Below are 24,036 nucleotides of genomic sequence, written 5' to 3' on the forward strand. Positions count from 1 at the left end.
CTCCTCTCCTCAATGGAATATACCTTCAAGGAAAAGAGGAAGGTCAATGCAGTGAGTGCCTCTTTTTTTTCTGGAGGACTCCATAATCAGTTACTGCCAAAAATGGTCCATTGTATCTACACATGGAATTTATCTAGGAAAAATGGAATAAATTTTGAAGAAATAAAGAAAACTAAAAAGAGGATAAAATTATGTTTTCCCCTAAGTCACATATTTAGAAAAATCATTTGCAATTGAATGGTATAAGAAGGACAAGAGGTGCTAAGAATTATTATCCTATCAGAGAAATTACAGAATTGGTACAGAGCAGATTTTGACCAATGATAAGCCCTTCCAACCCGGTCTGCCTAGACTAAAATGAGGGTGAGGGAAGAACAAGGGGGACCTGCTTTAATCTGGCTAGAAGAGCCTCTTTTGGTTGGAGGTCTGCAGAGAGGGTCTGCTTCCCACCTTTCAGGGATGCTTTGTACTAGATGACCGAGATGGTCCTTCCCAACTCGTTTTTATATGATTCATGATATTTAGGAGAAAAAATAAGAATACACAACCTCAAGAAAATACAGTAACTCATAGAATAACCCATCAAAAGGAATTTCCTATCATATAACAAAAGGGCAGCTTTGGCTTACTCCCTAGGCCGGCTTAAGTTCCCTGGAGCTCTTTCATTTCTTCTGAGAAATGAAAAAAATCACCACTTCTTAATGCAAGAATCACCTGGGAAAGTTATGGAGATTCCTCCCCTCCTCAGGTTTTACACCAGGGGGCAGAGTTGCGACACTGAAGAGCTTTGCATATGTGTGGGGAGGGGATGGGGGAGGGGAACAAAGGAAAGGTCTACAGGCCTTGTCTCACTTCGGAGGCATCATTACATTTACTCTCATTTTCCTAAGAGATCACTGAAGGCAATTCAGAGAAATTTAACATCCCAGGAGATTACATTCCTCACCATGAAGCCACCTCCAAGTTGAGAACAGATGTGTTTTGCTAAATATAGAACAAACTGAATTGTTTGGAAAATGAGAAGTCATTTATTTCTGTTTCTCAGTCTACGGAGTAAATGTGGGAGAGGTGTCTTTATTAGTCTTTGTATGAATCAACTCTGGGCAGCTAATAACCCATAAAAAGCCCATACAAAATGGGAATGGGCCCCTCCCCCCCCAATATACAGTATGTAATCCATAGAGTTCCCGAGTAAAAAAACCTTCAAATAGATTTATTTATTTATTTATTTATTTTAATTCCATCTTTCAGACTTCGATGTTTATGTAAAATTCAACTCTGGCTTACAAACTGGGTCTTATGGCTTGGTCTGCATTCACTTAATTTGGGTTTCTTCCAAAGAACGTGGTCAAGGGAACCACAGTGTACCATACATCCTGAACTCCAATGTCCCATCCTTTCCATGTCGACGCTCTAACGTGGCTATTTAAGGAAATTTCAGGGCATGATTTCTTCCTGTCACCTTAAAACCCTTAGTTGAATTGAGGAGGTTCTGTCAGATTTGCTTTAATTATTCCAGTCTAAACTGCCCTTTCTCCTATGTCCTGTATGTGAAAGGTGTGTTGAAATAAATCTATACCTCAAAGTCCCGAGGGGCTCTTTTATGATGAGTGATATGTAAATCAGGCCACAATTTCCTCTTTAAAGTATCCCCATGGTTTCTCTTTTCAGGCTACACCCACCAACAGAAAGTTTGTGCAGTTTCCCAAATCCTCACCTGTCAATTCCTCTCCAATCATTAGAGGGAGCAAAAATGATCCTGTAGCTGAACTTTGTGTCCTTACTAGCAGTCCTCAGAGGTAATTGTTTCTATCGTATTCAGGTCCTTTCCATCTTAATACTTGTATACAGGAGATTTCACCAAAACACCTTTTGTTTGTAGGTGCCGAGTCAGAGGGCCAGTTGGTGGAGTCCGAAGGGGACGTGAGAAGGCCTGGAGAGTCCCTCCGTCTCTCCTGCCAAGGCTCCGGATTCAGCTTCAGCAGTTATGCCATGGGCTGGGTGAGACAGGCCCCTGGAAAAGGGCTGGAATGGGTGGCATGGATGACCTCCAATTCAGTTAGCATTTACTACTCGGACAAAGTGAAGGGATGCTTCACCATCTCCAGGGACAACTCCAAAAGCCAAATCTATCTGCAAATGAACAGCCTGAAGCCAGAGGACTCGGCTGTCTATTACTGTGTGGGAGACATAGTGAGAGGAAGTGAGTCTGAAGCCTGGCAAAAACCTCCCATTGCTCAGAGCTGCTCTGCAAGTTCATCCATGAGCCACAATTTGAACTGGTACACTGAATTTGTTAAAGACTATACCCCCCCCCCAAAAAAAATCACAAAACGTTCTTCTCCTGAAAAGAACCCACAAGCACAAAAAAGGCAGTGACAGAGCTGGAAGAGGGAGGCCAGGACCAAGTTCAAAACCTTGCTTGCCTGCTAATAGCATTTTCCGTTAAACAGGACTAGAGGAGAGGAGCTCAGCCTGGAGCCAAACAGAAACCCCCGTTGTCCAGAGCTGCCTCCATCCACACATTTGATCCGTGAATTTCATGGATGAAAGAGGAGAGTTTTCGCAGGGTACGTTTAAGTGGGTGAGCAGGACACGGGCCCTGCAGCCCCTGTGTGTTCTTTGAGGGAAAGAGAAGGCTGAAGCGGGGTGGGGGGAGAGGAGAGCATCCCTCCTTACAGGCCTCTGCAAAAGGGAGCATGGAAGGGATTGGGCAGAGCCAGGAGTCCCTGGATGGTCTGAAGCATGTCTTGCATCCAGACAGGCCAGTGGTGGGCATTTAAGAGGAAAGAGAAGTTGATTGGGTTTTTTGTGTTGTTGTTTATTTGTTTAGTCGCTTCCGACTCTTCGTGACTTCATGGACCAGCCCACGCCAGAGCTTCCTGTAGGTCGTCAACACCCCCAGCTCCCCCAGGGACGAGTCCGTCACCTCTAGAATATCATCTATCCATCTTGCCCTTGGTCAGCCCCTCTTCCTTTTGCCTTCCACTCTCCCTAGCATCACCATCTTCTGCAGGGTGTCCTGTCTTCTCATTATGTGGCCAAAGTATTTCAGTTTTGCCTTTAATATCATTCCCTCAAGTGAGCAGTCTGGCTTTATTTCCTGGAGGATGGACTGGTTTGATCTTCTTGCAGTCCAAGGCACTCTCAGAATTTTCCTCCAACACCACAGTTCAAAAGCATCGATCTTCCTTCGCTCAGCCTTCCTTATGGTCCAGCTCTCGCAGCCATATGTTACTACGGAGAACACCATTGCTTTAACTATGCGGGCCTTTGTTGTCAGTGTGATGTCTCTGCTCTTAACTATTTTATCGAGATTTGTCATTGCTCTTCTCCCAAGGATTAAGCGTCTTCTGATTTCCTGACTGCAGTCAGCATCTGCAGTAATCTTTGCACCTAGGAATACAAAGTCTTTCACTGCTTCTACATTTTCTCCCTCTATTTGCCAGTTATCAATCAAGCGGGTTGCCATACTCTTGGTTTTTTTGAGGTTTAGCTGCAAGCCAGCTTTTGCACTTCCTTCTTTCACCTTCATCATAAGGCTCCTCAGTTCCTCTTCACTTTCAGCCATCAAAGTGGTATCATCTGCATATCTGAGATTGTTAATGTTTCTTCCAGAGATTTTAACTCCAGCCTTGGATTCCTCAAGGCCAGCTTGTCGCATGATGTGTTCTGCGTACAAGTTGAATAGGTAGGGTGAGAGTATACAGCCCTGCCGTACTCCTTTCCCAATCTTAAACCAGTCCGTTGTTCCGTGGTCTGTTCTTACTGTTGCTATTTGGTCGTTATACAGATTCTTCAGGAGGCATACAAGATGACTTGGTATCCCCATACCGCTAAGTACTTTCCACAATTTGTTATGGTCCACACAGTCAAAGGCTTTAGAATAGTCAATAAAACAGAAATAGATGTTCTTCTGAAACCCCCTGGCTTTTTCCATTATCCAGCGGATATTGGCAATTTGGTCTCTAGTTCCTCTGCCTTTTCTAAACCCAGATTGTGCATCTGGCAATTCTCGCTCCATGAATTGCTGAAGTCTCCCTTGCAGGATCTTGAGCATTACCTTACTGGCATGTGAAATGAGTGCCACTGTTCGATAGTTTGAACATTCTTTCGTGTTTCCCTTTTTTGGTATGGGGATATAAGTTGATTTTTTCCAGTCTGATGGCCATTCTTGTGTTTTCCAAATTTGCTGGCATATAGCATACATTACCTTGACAGCATCATCTTGCAAGATTTTGAACAGTTCAGCTGGGATGTCGTCGTCTCCTGCTGCCTTGTTATTAGCAATTCTTTTTAAGGCCCACTCAACCTCACTCTTCAGGATGTCTGGCTCTAGCTCACTGACCACACCATCAAAGCTATCCCCGATATTGTTATCCTTCCTATACAGGTCTTCTGTATATTCTTGCCACCTTTTCTTGATCTCTTCTTCTTCTGTTAGGTCCTTGCCATCTTTGTTTTTGATCATGCCCATTTTTGCCTGGAATTTGCCTCCAATGTTTCTAATTTTCTGGAAGAGGTCTCTTGTCCTTCCTATTCTATTGTCTTCTTCCCACTAGGCCTGCTTCGATTTCCTGGAGCAGAGCCCGGCCATCCCAGACCCGCTTCCTCTTGGCAAGACAAGCATCTCCCTGGAGAGCCGGGCCTGCTTCTGCTCATCCTGCCACCAGGGGCAGCGCCATCCCACAGCATCCCATTGCCCATGGTGGGAGGGGCAGGTCACTGAAACCAGGAATTCCTCCAGTTCTGAGGCTGATGATTCTCGTGGTGGGTGGCGAAGGCTCATGGAGATGGCCCCGTGTGTCCTGTCCCAGGCCACTCAACACAATATACGAGGGAGGCAGTCGCAAACTTTCCTGAGGAACTCGTGAAGGAACCAAACAGTTGGCCAAGGCCGTGTAAGCAGTGAAGCGAAGTCCAAGGGTCCAGATGATTTAGGAGGGTCCAGATGTTGTATGATATCTAATGTGGCAAGACATGGTTTTACTTCCTATAAGATTAACCTGCTGCTTCATATATTTCCTAAAGAAGAAGAAAAAAATCTGCCTTGACTGGTGTTGGGCCTTGTTCAGCATTCGAAGACCATGTCTGAAATATCAGTTGAAGGAGCTCTAGAATTTCAAAGCAGCCCTTTGCTCTTTTATCCTGAGGGCTATGTAAGTTCAGTGACAGCTTCCTGTTCAAAGCAGCCTTATCATCCTGCTCTCCTGCTACACCCAAGAACAGGAAGTTTGAGTGCTTGTCTGAATGTTTTCCCATCAGTAGGAATCCTCCAATCTTTAGAGCAAGCAAAAATGACACCCTGGCTAAACCTCATGTGGTTATTAGCAATCCTCAGAGGTATTATTTTCCCCTCCAGACAGAGGGGTTTTTCCTCCTTGTTTTGTGTTTACCTGCAGGAGGCCTTATTAAGCTATCTTTCTTTTTAGGTGTCCAATCTCAGGTCCAGTTGGTGGAGTCTGGAGGGGGCGTAAGGAGACCTGGAGCGTCCCTTTGTCTCTCCTGCCAGGCCGCTGGCTTCACCTTCAGCAGCTGCCACATGGGCTGGGTGAGACAGGCTCCTGGAAAAGGGCTGGAATGAGTGGCATTCATTTATACTGATCCCAGTGGAAAGTTCTACTAGATGAAGTGAAGGGATGCTTCACCGTCGCCAGGGACAATGCCAAGAACCAGCCGTACCTGCAAATGAACCACCTCAAACCAAAGGACATGGCAGTCTATTACTGCCCAGCTAACACAGTGAGAAGAAGCGAATCGGAAGCCAATCAAAACTGCTCATTTCACCCAACAGCTCTGCAAACGTCTCTGAAAACAAAAATACAGCGTCATTAATTAGGTTTCTTCCTTCATGCCTTCATTTTGCAGTTCACCCTTAATTCCTTATTTCTGGAAGAACCAGCCTCTTCTCTTTATGTCCATATAATCAGTCCCTCACCTCAATTTCGGACTCCATCCAGGCTGATGTTTCCTCAGTCCACTCTTTCCTGAACCCCCCTCTCATTTCAGCACACACAATTCTTCAGAACCCCATATTAATTTCTTTCAAACTTCAGGGTTCTGCTTCCTGCTGTCATTCCAGAAACTGCTTTTTTGGCCTTTCAGTCAAATGGCTGCCAAAACCCTTCCCAGGCACAGTTCACAGACTTACTCATGGAGTTTGTCCATTTCCTTTTCTTACCTCTCCTGGGGGATGCAGTTTCCCTTCTGGAAACATGTATCCCCCTTTCCTATTACTTAGCCTCTTTGACCCCTGCAATATAAGCCAGCGTTGGGAAGAACAGCTACTCCCCTCGATTAATTAGATCCCTGTATGCAGAACTGTTCATCAGAATACCTGTCACTCAACCTATTTCCATGGCCTGCTCTTTTTAGGACATCTCTCTCTCTCCCTCTGACATTAGCAGCCCTATATGTCCACATCTGCTTTTGGACCGGCCTTGAAGCCACTGCAAACAATGCAGCTTGTCCTTTCTTTTAATGATGAGAGAAGGAGTCACACTGGGTGTCAAGTTTTCTCTGACATACCTTTAATCCTTCATTTATTTCTCCTGTTGCAATCCTGTATATCCGCCAACTCAGCCTCAATTTGGGAAATACTCTTTTGAGCCTTGCTTCTCTCTAGAGGATTATTGGTAGCCATATCATGAGGTTAGGTGCATGCATCTGTGAGTTCAATTAGTGGAAGAGGGTTTTAACCTCAGAGAGCAAGTGCTGGCAATGCACATCTTAGGATCCCTTTCTAAAGTGTACTTTTTTCCAGCACAGGAGGACTATGTAACTCTCTTCCCCTTCTCCCTCTTTGCTGGAGAGCTCACAAAATCTCCTTTTTCTCCAGCTGTCCCATCTGAGATGCCACTGCTAGAGTCTGGAGGGAATGTTAGAAGGCCTGGAGAGTCCCGGCATCTCTCCAGGCAAGCTTCTGGTTTTCCCTTCGGCAGTTATGGCATGTACTGGATGATGCATTTAGATTCGTTAGTCAGAACTCCTAATCTGTTTTCTTGTTCCACAGTTCAATACTCTTTGATCGTCTCTGCGTGGCAAGAACTTCTCAAAGTTCTTTCATGCAGGTCCTTCATTTTTATTCAATCTACTTTCATTTCTACTTAATCTGGAGGTGCGATGAGCCCATTAGTGTGATTCCCCAGCCCACACTACTTTGACTCTAGTTATATCATTTGGTTAGATTGCCATCGGGGATAAATAGGTCATAATCAGACTATTGTTAAGGTTCTTCTCATGGTCAGCCAGATATTTAGAATGGGTGGCAATCTTGGCCTCTTATCAACTCATTCCGAAGGACCTGGGATGGGCAGATGCTTTATTTTAATAATATTAAAGATATTGTTGTAGGATGGAAGCTGTTCCAAGGAAAGCTGCTTTTTGCAATTGACTGGTGGTGATTTTGTCAAGGCCGATGGTCTTCAAGCAGTGTTCCAGATGTTTTGGAGTTACACCCCAGGTCCCTGTTACAGTCAAAAACACGCCCAATGTGTGAAATCGATGCAACTGCTGAGCTAAACCCCCAATTAATAAGGGGCTCTGCAAAGGTTTCCAATATGTTTTCTGGGATTTCAGCTTTGAGACCTGGATGATGCATTTAGGTTCGTTAGTCTGAACTCCTAATCTGCATACTTGTTCCGCAGTTAAGTCCACATTGAGTGTCTCTAGCTTACCAAACCTTCTCAAAGTTCTTTCGTGCAGGTCATTCCTTTTTTTATTCAAAAAATGACATTCACTAGGTCCGACAGTGTCATAAAAAGGGGCTGGAATGGGCTGTGGGGGAGAGAGGAACCTGCTCCTTCGACAAAGGGAAGGGACACTTCACCATCTCCAGGGCCAATTCCAAAAGCCAACTCAGCAGGGCAGCATGGAGTGCTTGAGAACAATCTCCAGCGAGGGTTGATGAGTACCAGTGGAAGAGAATATCGGTAGCTCAGGGCTGAACTGTGGAGTCCTTCGTCTTCCCTGAACTTGGCTGTTTCCTTGCAGGCATTTCCTTACCTGACTAGGCAACACCTTCAGTGCTCGAAGGGAGTGGGGCTCGCTCTTTTCTGAGACACAGTAGGTTGCCCTGTCAGTGTTGGTGGGGTGCAGTTTCCCCCCGGGTAGTTCCTTGATGGAACAGTTTGCTGCCTGGTTGTTCTTCTGAGTTGCCAGTTCCTTGATTGATTAGGGGATCCTTTCCTGCTTGAAAGCTTGTCTGGTGTTAATCTTGGTGGTAATCCCTGCTTATTTGGGTGTTGATTGCTGGCTGGAGGTATTCTGCTCTGTTTCTTCCTTTCTAGCTTTTTTCTTGCCTCTCTTAAATGGTGTGCAAATGACCTTCATCTCTAGGTGCCTATGGATGTCTGTCTTGCATACCAAGCTTCCAGGAATCCCATCACGAAGGACGTTCACTCAGCCCTTTCATATATCCCCTCTCATTAGCTCCTCTGCTGTAGTGGCATTCCATCCACTCCAGATTCTCTGGTCTCACCCATCTATGGTTTCTCCCAGTAGAACTTATTGTCGGACTGTCCTGCTTCCCCAACCTCTGATGAGGACCTGGTCAATCTGGGCAACGCCCGAGCCACCCTCTCTTAGTTACTTTCACTCTCAACTCTGAGGTAGGCGGTGGAAACTTGAGGGTCTCTCTGCCCAAGCACCCCTCCTGCTAAGGTAGGTACCAGCTGGGATTCGAACCCCAGTCTTCCACATTAAAGGGTGGAGTTCTAAACACTACAAAATCCAGGACCTATAAATATTCATGAATACACATATACATATACGTATATACCCTCAAGAACAGGTTAGCTGAGGGACCGCCTCTTCCCGACTTCATCAGCCCGTCCCACCCGATCATGCAGAGAGGGCATGCTACGGCCCCCATCGACAAGAGAATTCCATCTAGCAGGGTCCAGGAGGTGGGCCTTCTGGGCAGTAGCGCCCGCCCTTTGGAACATCTTGCCCCCGGAGGTGAGATTAGCCCCATCGCGCCTGGCCTTCCGGAGGAAGTTGGAGACCTGGCTCTGCCACCAGGCTTGGGCAGGGAGGAGAATGAACATACTTGGGGTTGGCTAGTGCCTTGAAGGGCCCTTCCTACATAATGACTGAAGGAGATCACAGCCATCTGGATTTCACGAGGTGGGGTAGTTAATAAATTGTTGTAATTTTAGTTTTATTTTTAGTGGGATTTTATTAGAATTTTATTGTATATTTATTAGAATTCTATTGTATACTTATTGTTCTGTATTAGAAACAGCCCAGAGTCCCTCCGGTCGGAGGAGATGGTCGGTGAGAAATTTGAGAAATAAATAAATAAATAACCAACCCTCACCGTGAAGCCATGTCGACAATACTCCTTTCCACAGCAGATGTGCTTTGCTAAATGTAGAGCAAAATGAATTTTTGGAGACTATAAGTACGATATTCGTATTTCTCTGGTTACAGAGAGAGTGGACATGGTAGCATTAAAATTAACAGAAGTAGCATGAGATAATTAGAATTATTATTTCAGTTTGTATGGCTTCCCATCCTGTGGAAACAACTCTGGGCAACGAGCAGCTCTTAAAATCATCATACAAAATTGCCATCCAAAAAATCAATATATAAAATCCACACAACTGCCAAATTAAAAACCAATGTACTAAACAAAAAAAGACCGCACAATGTCCAGCTATTTCTCCCTTGGCTGTGATTTGATTCTGATTTTGTGACTTGGACATCTAAGTGCAAATCAAATGTGGCTTATGATGGTGCCTTAAGGCTTGGTCTGCATTAGTTGTTTTGGGTTTTGTCAAAGAACGTGGCTGAGGGAACCGCTGAGGAGCAAACATGATGATCTCAGATGTGCCATCCTTTTCATGTTCGGTCTCTCACGTGGCTATTTAAATAATTTTCAGTGGATGTTTTCCTCCTCTTATATATAAACACTTTCCGGAACTGCACCGGTATTATCAAACCTTGCTTTACTTACTCTGAATTTTTTAATAGTAATATTAAAAAAAAAACAATAATAATAATCCATGACTGTCTTGATTTTTTTTTTTAATCTGGAAGTTTATTTGAAATGTTGTGTGCAAAGACATATTTACGGCAAAGCCCTGAGAGGCTCTTTTATTCCCAGCGACATGCAAATCAAGGCACAATTTCGCCTTTAAAGGAGCCCCATGGCTTCCTTTTCAGGCTACACCCACCAGCACAAAGTTTCTGCTCTTTCCCAAATCCTTTCTTATCAGTTCCCCCCATTCCTTAGAGGGAGCAAAAATGATCCTGTGACTGAACTTGGTGTCCTTCCTAGCAGTCCTCAGAGGTAATTGTATCCTCCCTATTCTGGTTCTTTCCATGTGTTCTGCTTGTACACGGGAGATTTCACCAAAACACCTTTCTTTGTAGGTGTCCAGTCAGAGGGCCGGTTGGTGGAGTCTGGAGGGGACGTGAGGAGGCCTGGAGAGTCCCTCCATCTCTCCGGCCAAACCTCTGGATTGCTGGAGGAAATCGGAAGCCTGACAAGATATTCTCTTCTTGAATTGAAGACGAAGGGAACCTCTGCCTCTACAATTGGAAAAGACTGGTAATGGTACCTGGTATTGGGAGCTCTTGCACACAATACCGTATCTGACGATCACTGAAATAATACCTGTGGTTGTCCCTTTGAACTTGCCTACTTCTCCAGCAGCTTCCATGAGGATAAAATAGAAATTATACTAAACAATTACGATGAAAAGAGTGCTGGTCCTTTGCTCATTTTTCTCCAGCAGGCTAAATTGCTCAGCCTCTCCATGACTTCTCTCTTGCCCGTATTGGAGCAACCCCTTGGTGATATATGGAAGAGGCGCACAAAATCTGCCTGAATTAAAAGGGTCCCATCCAAGGAAATATTTAAAATGAAAGCCATGGAAAAGGAATTTTCGAAGAACTCCTACAGTTTCAAACAAACTTTTATGGAGGGTTCATTCTAACTACATTATCCAGGAATCCATGATTTGTAGTCATCTCTACTGAGCAAAATTCTCTGCTCCATACAGATTAAGGATGAAATGCCTTCTTGCCTCACTGTTTCACACTTCTCAGCTCTATAGAATTTCTCAACAGCAGGGACCATAAGAATTATTCTGCTCTCAACAGAGACTCAAAACTAGTACAGACCAGATTTTGAGAGATGATCAATGCTGCCGTCCTGTGTGCCTAGAGGGAACCTTGGATGAGGGAGGGACAGGTCAAGCTTGGCTCAGTGTGGGTAGAGCAGTCTCTTTCGGTGGCAGGTCTGCAGACAGGACCTGGATGGCCACCTCTTAAGGACGGTTTCTATGAGATGACCTAGAAGGTTTTTCCTAACCAATTCATTCTATGAATTTATGAGATTTAAGAGAAAAGAGAAGACCCCCCCCCCCATTTCGAGAAAATACAATCTCGCAGAAAGTAACCCATCGAAAGCAATTTCCTATAATATAATGGAAGATCAGCTTCGGATTTCTCCCTAAACCTGCTTAGATCTCCTGGAGATCCTTCATTTCTTCTTAGCCATAATTCCTATTTTTGAATGCAAGAATCTCCTTGGAAAATTAAGTAGATGTCTCCCCTCCTCCCATTTTACAGCAGGGGGCAGTGTTGTCACACTGAATCGCTTTCCCTATGTGTGGGGTGGGGGTGGGGCAGAGGAATAAAGCAATTGTCTGCAGACTTTGTCTCATTTTGGAGGACAGTTTATATTTACTCTCACTTTCCTAAGAGATCACTGAAAAAGAAAAGCCACATCTCAAGAAGCCACAGTCTTCACTCTGGCCATGTCTGAGTTGACAACAGATGGGTGCTGCTAAATAATGAGCAAACAGAATTCTTTGGAAAACAGAGATGTATTTCTGTGTCTCACTCACAAAGAGAGGGTATTTGGTCAGGTTAATATTAATGTGGGACTTGCCATTATTATTATTTCGATTTTTATGGCTGCCCATCTTGCAGAATCAACCTTGGCAGCTAGCAGCCAATGAAATCACCATAAAAACTAGTCACCACCATCACCACCCCCAGTATCTAAAATCCATCCAACTGCTGAGTGAAAACCAAGCTAATAGAACAAAAAAGACTCCACAGGGTCCAGCTATTGCTAATTTGACTGTGATTTCTTTGATTCTGATTTTGCAACTTGGACTTATAAGTGCAATTCCACTCTGCCTTCCAAATTGTGCCTTATGGCTTGGTTTACATTCCGTTGTTTTGGGTTTCTTCAAAGAACATGGTCAAGGGAAGAACTGTGGAGCAAAGATCCTGGACTCAGATGTGGCCTTCTTTTCCTGTTCAGTCTCTAACAGGGCTGTTTAAATGATTTTCAGCACATGGTTTATTTTTCTCGTCTTGAAACACTTTCCCCAACTAATGAGATTTAATCAGATCTTGCTTTACTTATTCTCATCTAATTCTCTCCTTTTTTGTATGTACTGATAATAACAATAAAAAAGTCTTGCTTGATTGTTCTGAGATGTTTCCATCCATTCAAATTCATATGTGAAAGCTGTGTGCAAAGAAATCACACCCCAATGCCCTGAGGGGCTCTTTTATCCCGAGCGATATGTAAATCAGGACACCATTTCCCCTTTAAAGGAGCCCCATGGTTTCCCCTTCATGCTACCCCCACCAACACAAAGTTTGTGCACTTTCCTGAATCCTTTCCTGTATTTCCCCTTTCTTCATTAGTGGGGGCAAAAATGATCCTGTGGCTAAACCTGGTGTCCTTGGTAGTAGTCCTCAGAGGTAATTCTGACTTCTCTATAGAATTTACTTCAATTTGCTGTTTTTGTATATAGGAGGTTTCACCAAAACACATTTCTTTGTAGGTGTCCAGTCTGAGGTCCAGTTGGTGGAGTCTGGAGGGGACGTGAGAAGGCCTGGAGAGTCCCTCCGCCTCTCCTGCCAAGCCTCTGGCTTCGACTTCAGCAGCCATTGGATGAGTTGGGTGAGACAGGCTCCAGGAAAAGGACTCGAATGGGTGGCACTCATATGGCCAAATTCTGGTACTCACTACTCTGCCAAAGTCAAGGGACGCTTCACCATCTCCAGGGACAACTCCAAAAGCCAAGTCTATCTGCAAATGAACAGTCTGAAGCCGGAGGACACAGCAGTCTATTACTGTGCAGGAGACACAGTGAGAGGAAGTGAGTCTGAAGCCTGGCAAGAACCTTCCCTTGGTCAGAGCTACTATGCAAGTCAGCTCAGCCCCAGAAAACTGCATTTTCCCAGGAGACTTGAGAGGGACCTGAGAAAGCTGCCTGAGAGCCAAGTGGAACGATGATATGATCTTGGCCTGGCCATTGTGGCAGCTGTTTTCCATTTGGATGGGAGGAAAGTGGAAAATCTGAACAGAAAAAAAAAAAAAAAGAATAGTTTAAACAAAGCAAAAGAAGAGAAAAACTACTGAAAGGTGTGAAAGGCAAAGTGCTCACTAGTTCTGCTCTCCAGAAATCTCTAGAAATACAAAATTGGATTCAATAATTAGAATTCTTAATTCTTTTATTGGTTTTTCAGTTCAACCTTAATTTAATCTCTCTTGAGACCCAGATCCACCCTATGGCTCTTTCTTTACAGTTGTTTGATTTTCTGTGTATATATTTCTCTGTCTCCCTCCCAATCTCTCTCTCTCTCTCTCTCTCTCTCTAAACACAGACACACACAGACACACAGACACACACAATTGTATACACAGACCCACACACTCACACAAACAGTTATATATAGGTATTTGAAAGTTTAAATATGTTTAAAATCATATTCCCCTGTTAGCAGTAGCAATGTAGCCAGGTAATAAAATTAGGATGCTGTAAGACCTCAAATAGTTTGGTGTGGTGTGACACCGAGGAAGGGGGCCAATGCCAGAAAATTGTTGGAGGTACTAGCCAATCCAGCATGCCTCATTAGCATGTGCATTAGCATGTAAATTGAGTCCATCCCATGATGCAACTCTTCATGTTTCAGAGGAAGCTGATTGTTCCACTCCCAATTCCACTTTTCTCTCTTCATCCTTCTTCAAGACTGGGCGCTATGTGCACGGCTGTGTGCTGCTCCATCTTTCTGGGGGCCATGTGGTAGGCTTGGAATTCCCCTTTCTACAGGCAGGTCTTACAGCTATAGGGCTAAATGTGAATTAATTTAGGGAAGACAAAAGAAGAACAAAGATGTCATCCTTTCTGAATGGAAATGTAACTGGACCTTCAATAAAATGAGTAAGATATTCCTTTACTTTACTTTGAACCTACTCTATCTAAGCATGTAATTATTTATGCTGGGAGGGCTGAGTGTTTAAGATCAATAACCTGTGTTCCTCTGACATGCTCATTAAAGCTATCTCTGATAATATTCTTTTTCTTTGCACAGCTCCTCTGCTTTGTAAGCTCTGCTCCAATTCAGTGGTCCTGGCTGTCCACTAATTGGCTTCAAAAATAAGGCATAAAAATATCAGGCCCAGGGTAGCCTAAATGAGGTCATGTTCTAATACTTATAATAGCAAAGGAAAGTAAATCAGGGGTTCTCAAGTCAATTCCGAGGAAAGTCGTGTTCTAGGAATTCTAGGAAAAGTGCCTCCCCACCTCCAACACAAGAATGACCTTCACAGCCCTAATTATTGAGAGCCCAGATTCTATCCCCATCTCCCTTACTGGACCTCTTTTGCTCTTCTAGAACTCAGTAACTTCTTCCCACCTCCCTTCCCCTCTTAGAATACAGATATCTCCTTGGGGAATTAAGCCCTCTGCCTCATCTTCAATGGTTTTACACTAGGGGGCACTGTGGGTGTGTATAATCCCTCTGAATATGGAGCAAGTAGAAAGGGTGTACTCAGAGGAGATGACAGTTCTGAGCCTTCTTCCTAGATAGGAACAAAGAAAAAGAAGAACAAGGGCTTCAATCACACTTGCCAAGGACCTGGGTGAAAAGCCAGTTCTTCAGGGACCTTTCAAACACCAGTAGGACGGGGGCCATTTGAATCTCAGGGGAAACCGAGTTCCAGAGGGCAGCTGTGGTGATCAAGAAGTGCACTGCTGGGATCCCAATCAATGGCATTCTTTCATCGAAGGAACCGTGAGCACGGTAGCCCTGCCAGATCAGATCACCCAGGCAGACACTCTGGGAGACAGACAGTTCTTCAAGTAACCAGACTTTATGGCACGTAGGGCTCTATAGATAGTGAACAGCACCTTGAATCGCTGTCAGAATCCAACGGGCAGCCAGTGCACCTGGCAAAGCAGAGATAGTACATAGGCCTACAGATGCAAGCCTATCACTGCCTGCTGCTGAATTCTGGACCATCTGAAGCTTCTGGGTAAGGTTCAAGGGCAGCCCCATCTACACCCTGTTGCAGTTGTCAAGTCATGAAGAGGCCACGGCACCAGTGGCTTGTTCTGAGTTTAGGAGAAAAACTAAGAATTCTCCCATCCAAAGAATATACAACCGGTCATAGAGTAACTTTTCAAAAGGGATTTCCTATCAGGAAGGAGAAGAACAGCTTTGGATTTCTTACTAGACCTTCTAAATCCCCTAGAGATCCTTCATTTTTTCTGAGTTTCACATCCCCTCCTGCAACAGAAGAATCTTCCTGGGGAGTTTGATGACGCCCTCTTCCTCATCACTTCCACAAGGGAGCAGCACTTGCACCCTTAGTCTCGGTGGCCATGAGGGATGGTTTGGGCAGGGAAATAAGACTAGTGGGCACAAATATAATGTCATTTCTGAGGTTGATTGTATCTTCTGATACTAGGCTTCGAGGGTTCCCTCAGAGAATCTCAGGATAATTTAACTTCTCAAGAGACTAAATCGTCAGACGTGAAGCCATGTCTGAGTTTAAAACAGGTGATTTCTTACATACAGAAGAAACTGATTTTCTGGCTGAATACAAAGGGAGTTATTTATCTCTCTCATTCAGCCAAGACAGTGTATGTCATCCTAATGTGATCTGAGTCTGAATTTGTGAGTGGGGTGGATACAACTACTGTGGCTCACAAATTGTTCCTCAAGGCTTGATCACCATTTAACATATTCGGAATTTTTCCAAAAAACTAACAAACAAAAACAAGAGGTCAAGGAAACAACAGGGTAGCGAACTTCCCAACTCTCATAAGGACTTCCTCATGACCTCAAAATAGTTTCAGAGAAATCTCTAAAGTTAACAGAAAGAGTGATTGTTTTATCCAAAGACACTTGTAAATTAAGGCAACAGCTCTCCTCTCCTCAACTCTCCTCTACTCCCCTCTCCACTCCACTCCTCTCCTCTCCTCAACTCTCCTCCCCACTACTCTCTTCTCCCCTCCCCTCCTCTACTCTCCTCTGCTCTCCTCTCCTCTACCCTCTCCTGTGTGAAATATACCTTCAAGGAAAGGTGGAAGGTCCATGCACTGAGTGCCTCTTTTATCCTGAGGACTGTATATTCAGTGACAGCTTCTGCTTTAATTGAAGGATAGGAAATGGCCCAAAGGGGTCCGGTGAATGTAGAGATGGTGTTTATGTTAAAAAAGTGGGATACAGTTTGAAGCAAAAAAGAAAAATAAAAAGAGGATAAATTTATGTTTTCCTCTAGGTCTCATATTTGGCAAAATCCTTTGCAAATGAAAGGTAGAAGAAGAACAAGTGGTGCTAAGAATTACTCTCCTCTCAGAGAGGATAGAGAACTGGTATAGAGCAGGTTTTGAAAAATGATAAGCCCTTCCGACCCGGTCTGCCTGGCGTAAAACGAGGGCGAGGGAAGAACGAGGGGGACCTGCTTCAATCTGGCTGGAACAGCCTCTTTTTGTTTGAGGTCTGCAGAGAGGGTCTGGCTCCCCACCAGTGAGGGATGGTTTGTAGTAGATGAACAAGATGGTCCTTTCCAACTCGTTCTTACATGATTTCATGATATTTAGGAGAAAAAATAAGAATACATGACCTCAGGAATATACAGTATCTCATAGAAAAACCCATTGAAAGGAATATCCTATCATATAACAAAAGTGCATTTTTTTATTACTCCCTAGACCAGCTTAACTTTCCTGGAGCTCTTTCATTTCTTTTGAGCCCTAATTACGATTTCTTAATGCAAGAATCTCTCTGGAAAGTTAAGTAGATGCCTCCCCTCCTCAGGTTTTCCACCAGGGGGCAGTGTTGTCAAACGGAATCGCTTTGCATATGTGTGGGGTGGGGGAGGAGAAGAAAGGAAGGGTCTACAGGCCTTCTCTCACTTTGGAGGCGTCATTACATTTACTCTCATTTTCCTGAGAGACCACTGAAGGCAATTCAGAGAAATTTAACATCCCAAGAGATTACATTTCTCACCATGAAGCCACATCTGAGTTGAGAACAGATGTGCTTTGCTAAATATAGAACAGACTGAATTGTTTGGAATATGAAAAGTCATTTATTTCTGTTTCTCAGTCCATGGAATCAGTGTAGGACAGGGCGTTTTTTGAGTCTTAGTACGAATTAACCCTGGGCAGTTAAAAACAGATAAGAAGTGCATAAAAATGGCAACCCAAAAACCTCACAATGTTTGTAATCAGTATGGCTGCTGAGTTAAAAACCAAACCACTAAGAAACATTATACAGGTTTCCAATGATTTATATTCCAACTTTGAGACTTTGATGTGTTTGTAAAATTGATCTGTGGCTTATAAATTGGGCCTTATGGCTTGGTCTGCTTTGACGCAATTTTGGTTTCTTCCAAAGAACGTGGTCAAGACAACAACTGTGGAGCAACCATTTTGAACTCCGATGTGCCATCCTCTTTATTTCCGGACTGTAACATGGCTATTTGAGGAAATTTCAATGCCTGATTTCTTTCTGTCACCTTAAAACCCTTACATTAAGTGAGGAGCATCTGTCAGAAGCGTTAATTATTCCAGGGTAAAGCTGCCTTTTCATCTATGGCCCATGTGTGAAAGGTGTGTTGAAATAAATCCATACCTCAAAGCCCCGAGGGGTTCTTTTACGCTGAGCAATATGTAAATCAGGCCACGATTTCCCCTTTAAAGGAGCCCCAGGGTGTCTCTCTTCAGGCTACACCCATAACACAAAGTTTGTGCCCTTTCCTGAATCCTTTCCTGTCAAGTCCCCTCTAATCTTTAACGGGAGCAAAAATGATCCTGTGGCTGAATTTGGTTTCCTTCCTAGCAATCCTCAGAGGTAATTGGTTCCCTCCTATTCAGGTTCTTTCCATTTTAATTCTTGCATAAAGAAGAGCTCATTAAAACAACTTTTATTTTAGGTGTCCTGTCAGAGGCCCAGCTGGTGGAGTCCGGAGGGGACGTGAGGAGGCCTGGAGAGTCCCTTCGTCTCTCCTGCCAAGGCTCTGGATTCAACTTCGGGGGTTATTGGATGAGCTGGGTGAGACAGGCCCATGGAAAGGGGCTGGAGTGGGTGGCACGGATAAGCTCTGGTTCTGGTTCCAGTACTTACTACTCGGACAAAGTGAAGGGACGCTTCACCATCTCCAGGGACAACTCCAAAAGCCAACTCTATCTGCAAATGAACAGCCTGAAGCCGGAGGACTCAGCAGTCTATTACTGTGCAAGAGACACAGTGAGAGGAAGTGAGTCTGAAGCCTGGCAAAAACCTTCCCTTCCTCAGAGCTGCTCTGCAAGTCAGCTCAGCCCCAGAAGGCTGGATTTTCCCCCAAGACTTGAGAGGGAGCTGAGAAAGCTGCCTGAGTGCCAAGAGGAAGGAAGAGCTGATCTTGGCCTGGGCATTCTGGGATCTGTTTTCCATTTGGATAGGAAGAAAATGGCAAATCTCAGTACAGAATATACATTGAATAGCGTCTTTTCTTTTTTTAAATCCTCCTTAAAGACAGCAAAGGGAAATTGTTCTCAAGTTCTGCTCTCAAAAAGTATCAGGAAATACAGAATTGATTCAGTAATTAGAACTCTTCATTGTTTTATGGGTTTTGAAGTTCAACCCTCATTTCCTCTTTCTTGAGACGCAGATCTTCCCCTCTCCCTCTTTATGTGCATTTGTTTCTGTGTCTATATATCCTCTCTCCCTCTATCCATAGATGTACTACATATATGTACACACACAGAGACACACAGACATGAAAGGATGCACACACATACAGGCAATTGAAAGTTTAAATACGTTTACAACCATTGTCCTCTGCTAGCAGTCGAAATGTAGTAATAAATTCAGGATGCTGCAAGGCCTGCCAGAGTGTGGTGTGGTCTGACACCAAGGAAGGGGGCAGAAGTCAGAAAACAAGGCCTAAAAACGTCAGGCGAAGGGTAGCCTAATTGCGGTCGTGTTATAATACTTAGAATAGCAAAGGAACGTAGATCGGGGGTTTCAAGTCAGTTCCAGGGAAAGTCATGTTCTAGGTGGTTCAGGAAAATTGCCTCCCCACCTGCCGTCCTTCCCAGTAACCTCCGGGTGGGAGAAAGGTTGGAATCGCTCAGCCTCTTTGCTCAACAGGAAAATTAAATGGAGAAAAATATTGAAATAACTCCTATGGTCTCACCTTGACTAATATTCCTTTTTTTTTAGTTTTCTATATTTTTAAATGTTTTTAATAATTAAAATAATTCCTTAGCATTTATTAAGTATTCTTACGCTGTGTTCTATGCTGCCCAGAGTCACTTCATAAAGTTAAACTGATAATTTGATAGATAAATAAATAACTATATAAATAAATAAATAACATTTTCGATGGGGAGGGTTCTGATAATTAATTCCAAACTCTTATTTCAGATGCATCTGGACCCTTAGACCACCTGTGACGATCACCAATGTTACACTAGGGGGCACTGAGTGTGCCTTCAAAGGTGCCATCTGTGGCTTGAGCAAAAAGATGGCTACTCCCTCGTCTCCCAGAGGACTAAACCTGGTGGAGACTGCTGTGTTGTGGCCTTCCCATGAGGAGCAACTGTCTGGAGCAGTTTCACATTTCTACTGTAGATATATATATTTTCTTTGTTTAAAAGAAAACGTCTGCCCAACCCTTATAGGGAGATACGAAAACTCCAGTTGTCTTGCGGTCTGCTGCTTTGGGCTGATCTTTTGAGCCTGAGGCAATCAAATTGGGCATAAATTAAATGGAACCATGACAAGGAAAAAAGGAAATATTGGGGCAGGAGAATATACTAGGAAGTTTAAAAATAAGAGAAAGAAAGTTTAAATTTCATGAGAGGAACAAATAGGGATTCAGTACCTATATTTCTTCCTTGATGAACATTTCAGTTCATTCCCATTTTTTTCTCTGAATACTGCCATCTCTCCTCAGTGAAATTATTTTCTATATGATGCTCATTTCCCATTCCCTCTATGTTAATATATATTGAAATTACTCTTATGGTCTCACCTTGTACTTTTTGATCTGTGATTTATGAAATTCAACCCCACAACATCCACATGGCAATGCTAGATTTATATTTAATACAATGTATCCCTGCTCTCTATCCTAGGTACGAATTATTCAACACTCCTGTCTTGACTGCTATAAGGACTTGCCCAAAATCTCAAAATTCTATAAAAAAAAATGCACATTATCTGTATGGATAGTATATCTTTTTTTCCGAAAATTATGTATAAATTTAGGGATGATAGAAGATTGTCCCTTAGTTTTCATGCATTTCTTGCATTCCAACTGGGAGAAGGCAAAGTGATTGATTATCTTTCTCAGCCATTTGGGGAAAGGTTTGTTATAAACAGATTTCTTGAGTTTGCGACATGCGGACCTTCAACGAATGTGCTACGAATATCATTCTCAATAGCTTAGTCTACATCATATGAACTTTTCTGGCAAAATGTCCAGAGATGCTCTTCAGGTGAGATCGGTGATGATGAAAAATGAAATATAAATGAATAACATGTCTAGTTTCATTGACAATCCATATTTATAGAAAAATCCCTCATACTTTTTCTTTTGAAATCACCTATGACTTCCCACTCTTTCTCTTCAGTAGCTACTAAATAATTCTTTGTCGGTGCTAGCCAATCCTAGTGACATGATTTGACATATAAAAAAAATATGCGTTTTATTTCTTCCAACGTCCTGACTGCTAGAACAACTGGCCCATAATTTCAAAACAGTTTCAAAGAAATATCTCATGTGAATGGAGAGAGTGAGTATTTTCCATGAATACATTTGTAAATTAAGGGATATTTCTCCTCTCCTATCCTCTCCTTTCTGGAATATACCTTCAAGGAAAGGTGGACGGTCAATGCACTGAGTGCCTCTTTTATCCTGAGGACTGTATATTCAGTGACAGCTTCTGCTTTAATTGAAGGATAGAAAATGGCCAAAAGGGGTCCGGTGAATGGAGAGATGGAGTTTATGTAAAAAAAGTGGGATACTGTTTGAAGAAAAAAAGAAAAATAAAAAGAGGATAAAATTACGTTTTCCTCTAAGTCTCATATATAGCAAAACCACAGTCATCCACCCTGAATGAATCGTAGAAGAAGGACAAGAGGTTTTATGAATTATTGTCTTATCCAACAGAATACAGAACTGGTACAGAGCAGATTTTGACCAACAAAATGCCGTTCCAACCCGGTCTGCCTGGCATAAAACGAGGGCAAGGGAAGAACGAGGGGGACCTGCTTCAATCTGGCCAGAACAGCCTCTTTTTGTTGGAGGTCTGCAGAGGGGGTCTGGCTCCCCACCACTTAGGGATGGTTTGTACTATATGACCGAGATGGTGCTTCCCAACTCGTTTTTACACGATTTCATGATATTTAGGAGAAAAAATAAGAATACACGACCTCAGGAAAATACAGTATCTCATAGAATAACCCATCACAGGAATTTCCTGTCATATAACAAAGGTGTGGTTTTTGAATACTCCCTAGAACCAGCTTCACTTTCCTGGAGCTCTTTCATTTCTTTTGAGCCCTAATTACCATTTCTTAAAGCAGGAATCTCCAAGGAAAGTTAAGTAGATGCCTCCCCTCCTCAGGTTTTCCACCAGGGGGCAGTGTTGTCACACGGAATCACTGTGCATATGTGTGGGGTGGGGGAGGGGGAGGGGGGCAAAGGAAGGGTCTACAGGCCTTGTCTCACTTCGGAGGCATCATTATTTTTACTCTCATTTTCCTAAGAGTTCACTGAAAAGACCTCAAGAAAGTTTAATATCCCAAGAGACTACATTCCTCACCATGAAGCCACATCTGAGTTGAGAACAGATGTGCTTTGGTAAATATAGAACAAACTGAATTGTATGGAAAATGAAAAGTCATTTATTTCCGTTTCACAGTCCATGGAATAAGTGTAGGAGAGGGGTTTTTTTGAGTCTTAGTATGAATTAACTCTGGGCAGGTAATAACAGATAAGAAGACCATAAAAATGGCAACCCCACAAAACCCCAATAATTGTAATCAGTACGGCTACTGAGTTAAAAACCAAACCAATAAGAAACATTACACAGGCTTCCAATGATTTATATTCCAACTTTGAGACTTGGATGTGTATGTAAAATTCATCTGTCGCCTATTAATTGGCCCTTATGGCTTGGTCTGCATTGACTTAATTTTGGTTTCTTCCAAAGAACGTGGCCGAGGCAACAACTGTGGAGCAACCATCCTGAACTCCGATGTGCCTTCCTCTTTATTTCTGGACTGTAGCATGGCTTTTTGAGGAAATTTCAAGGCCTGATTTCTTTCTGTCACCTTAAAACCCTTACATTAAGTGAGGAGCATATGTCAGAAGCTTTAATTATTCCAGTGTAAAGCTGCCCTTTCATCTACGTCCCATGTGTGAAAGGTGTGTCGAACTAAATCTATACCTCAAAGCCCCGAGTGGCTCTTTTATGCTGAGCGATATGTAAATCGGGCCACAATTTCCCCTTTAAAGGAGCCCCAGGGTGTCTCTTTTCAGGCTACACCCATAACACAAAGTTTGTGCCCTTTCCTGAATCCTTTCCTGTCAATTCTCCTCTTTCTTTAATGGGAGCAAAAATGATCCTGTGGCTGAATTTGGTTTCCTTATTAGCAGTCGTCAGAGGTAATTGGTTCCCTCCTATTCAGGTTCTTTCCATTTTAATTCTTGCATAAAGGAGAGCTCATTAAAACAACTTTTATTTTAGGTGTCCTGTCAGAGGCCCAGCTGGTGGAATCTGGAGGGGACGTGAGAAGGCCTGGAGAGTCCCTCCGTCTCTCCTGCCAAGCCTCTGGTTTCAACTTCGGGGGCTATTGGATGAGCTGGGTGAGACAGGCCCCTGGAAAAGGGCTGGAATGGGTGGCATACATGTATACCGGTTCCAGTACTTACTACTCGGACAAAGTCAAGGGGCGCTTCACCATCTCCAGGGACAACTCCAAAAGCCAACTCTATCTGCAAATGAACAGCCTTAAACTGGAGGACACGGCAGTCTATTACTGTGCGAGGGACACAGTGAGAGGAAGTGAGTCTGAAGCCTGGCAAAAACTCTCTCTTCCTCTGAGCCGCTCTCAAGTCAACTCAGCCCCAGAAGGCTGCATTTTCCCAGGGGACTTGAGAGGGAGCTGAGAAAGCTGCCTGAGTGCCAAGAGGAACAAAGAGCTGATCTTGGCCTGGGCAATCTGGGAGCTGTTTTCCATTTGGATAGGATGAAATAGTGTCTTTTCTTTTTTTTAATCCTCCTGAATTTGGTTTCCTTACTAGCAGTCGTCAGAGGTAATTGTTTCCCTCCTATTCAGATTCTTTCCATTTTAATTCTTGCATAAAGGAGAGCTCATTAGAACAACTTTTATTTTAGGTGTCCTGTCAGAGGCCCAGCTGGTGGAGTCCGGAGGGGACGTGAGGAGGCCTGGAGAGTCCCTCCGTCTCTCCTGCCAAGGCTCTGGGTTCGACTTCAGCAGCTCCTGGATGCACCGGGTGAGACAGGCCCCTGGAAAAGGACTGGAATGAGTGGCCAGCACAATTACAGGCTCATCTAACACTTACTACTCAGACAAAGTCAAGGGACGCTTCACCATCTCCAGGGACAACTCCAAAAGCCAAGTCTATCTGCAAATGAACAGCCTGAAGCTGGAGGACTCGGCAGTCTATTATTGTGCAAGAGACACAGTGAGAGGAAGTGAGTCTGAAGCCCGGCAAGAACTTTCTCTTCCTCAGAACAACTCTCCAAGTTG

The 24,036-nt window shown here is 43.6% G+C and overlaps 2 protein-coding genes across 2 annotated transcripts in view; both read left to right on the forward strand.

Moving 5' to 3' along the window:
- Positions 1-12,686: 12,686 nt before the first annotated feature.
- Positions 12,687-18,522, forward strand: LOC134497172 (uncharacterized; the record flags this gene model as incomplete). The annotated part of the gene is made up of 4 exons (XM_063302851.1): positions 12,687-12,732; positions 12,816-13,184; positions 13,951-14,060; positions 18,211-18,522. Coding segments are annotated over exons 1-4 (837 nt in total), but the record flags the coding sequence as incomplete, so codon positions are not given.
- A 2,210-nt stretch (positions 18,523-20,732) lies between these two features.
- LOC134497173 (uncharacterized) overlaps positions 20,733-24,036 on the forward strand; it is a 38,400-nt gene continuing 35,096 nt past the window's right edge. The window contains exon 1 of the mRNA XM_063302852.1: positions 20,733-20,753. Within this exon, the coding sequence (XP_063158922.1) occupies positions 20,733-20,753 (21 nt within the window). The remainder of the gene's footprint in view (positions 20,754-24,036) is intronic.

This window comes from Candoia aspera, chromosome 4 (genome assembly GCF_035149785.1).
Source record: "Candoia aspera isolate rCanAsp1 chromosome 4, rCanAsp1.hap2, whole genome shotgun sequence".
In the NCBI taxonomy this organism is placed as follows: Eukaryota; Metazoa; Chordata; class Lepidosauria; order Squamata; family Boidae; genus Candoia; species Candoia aspera.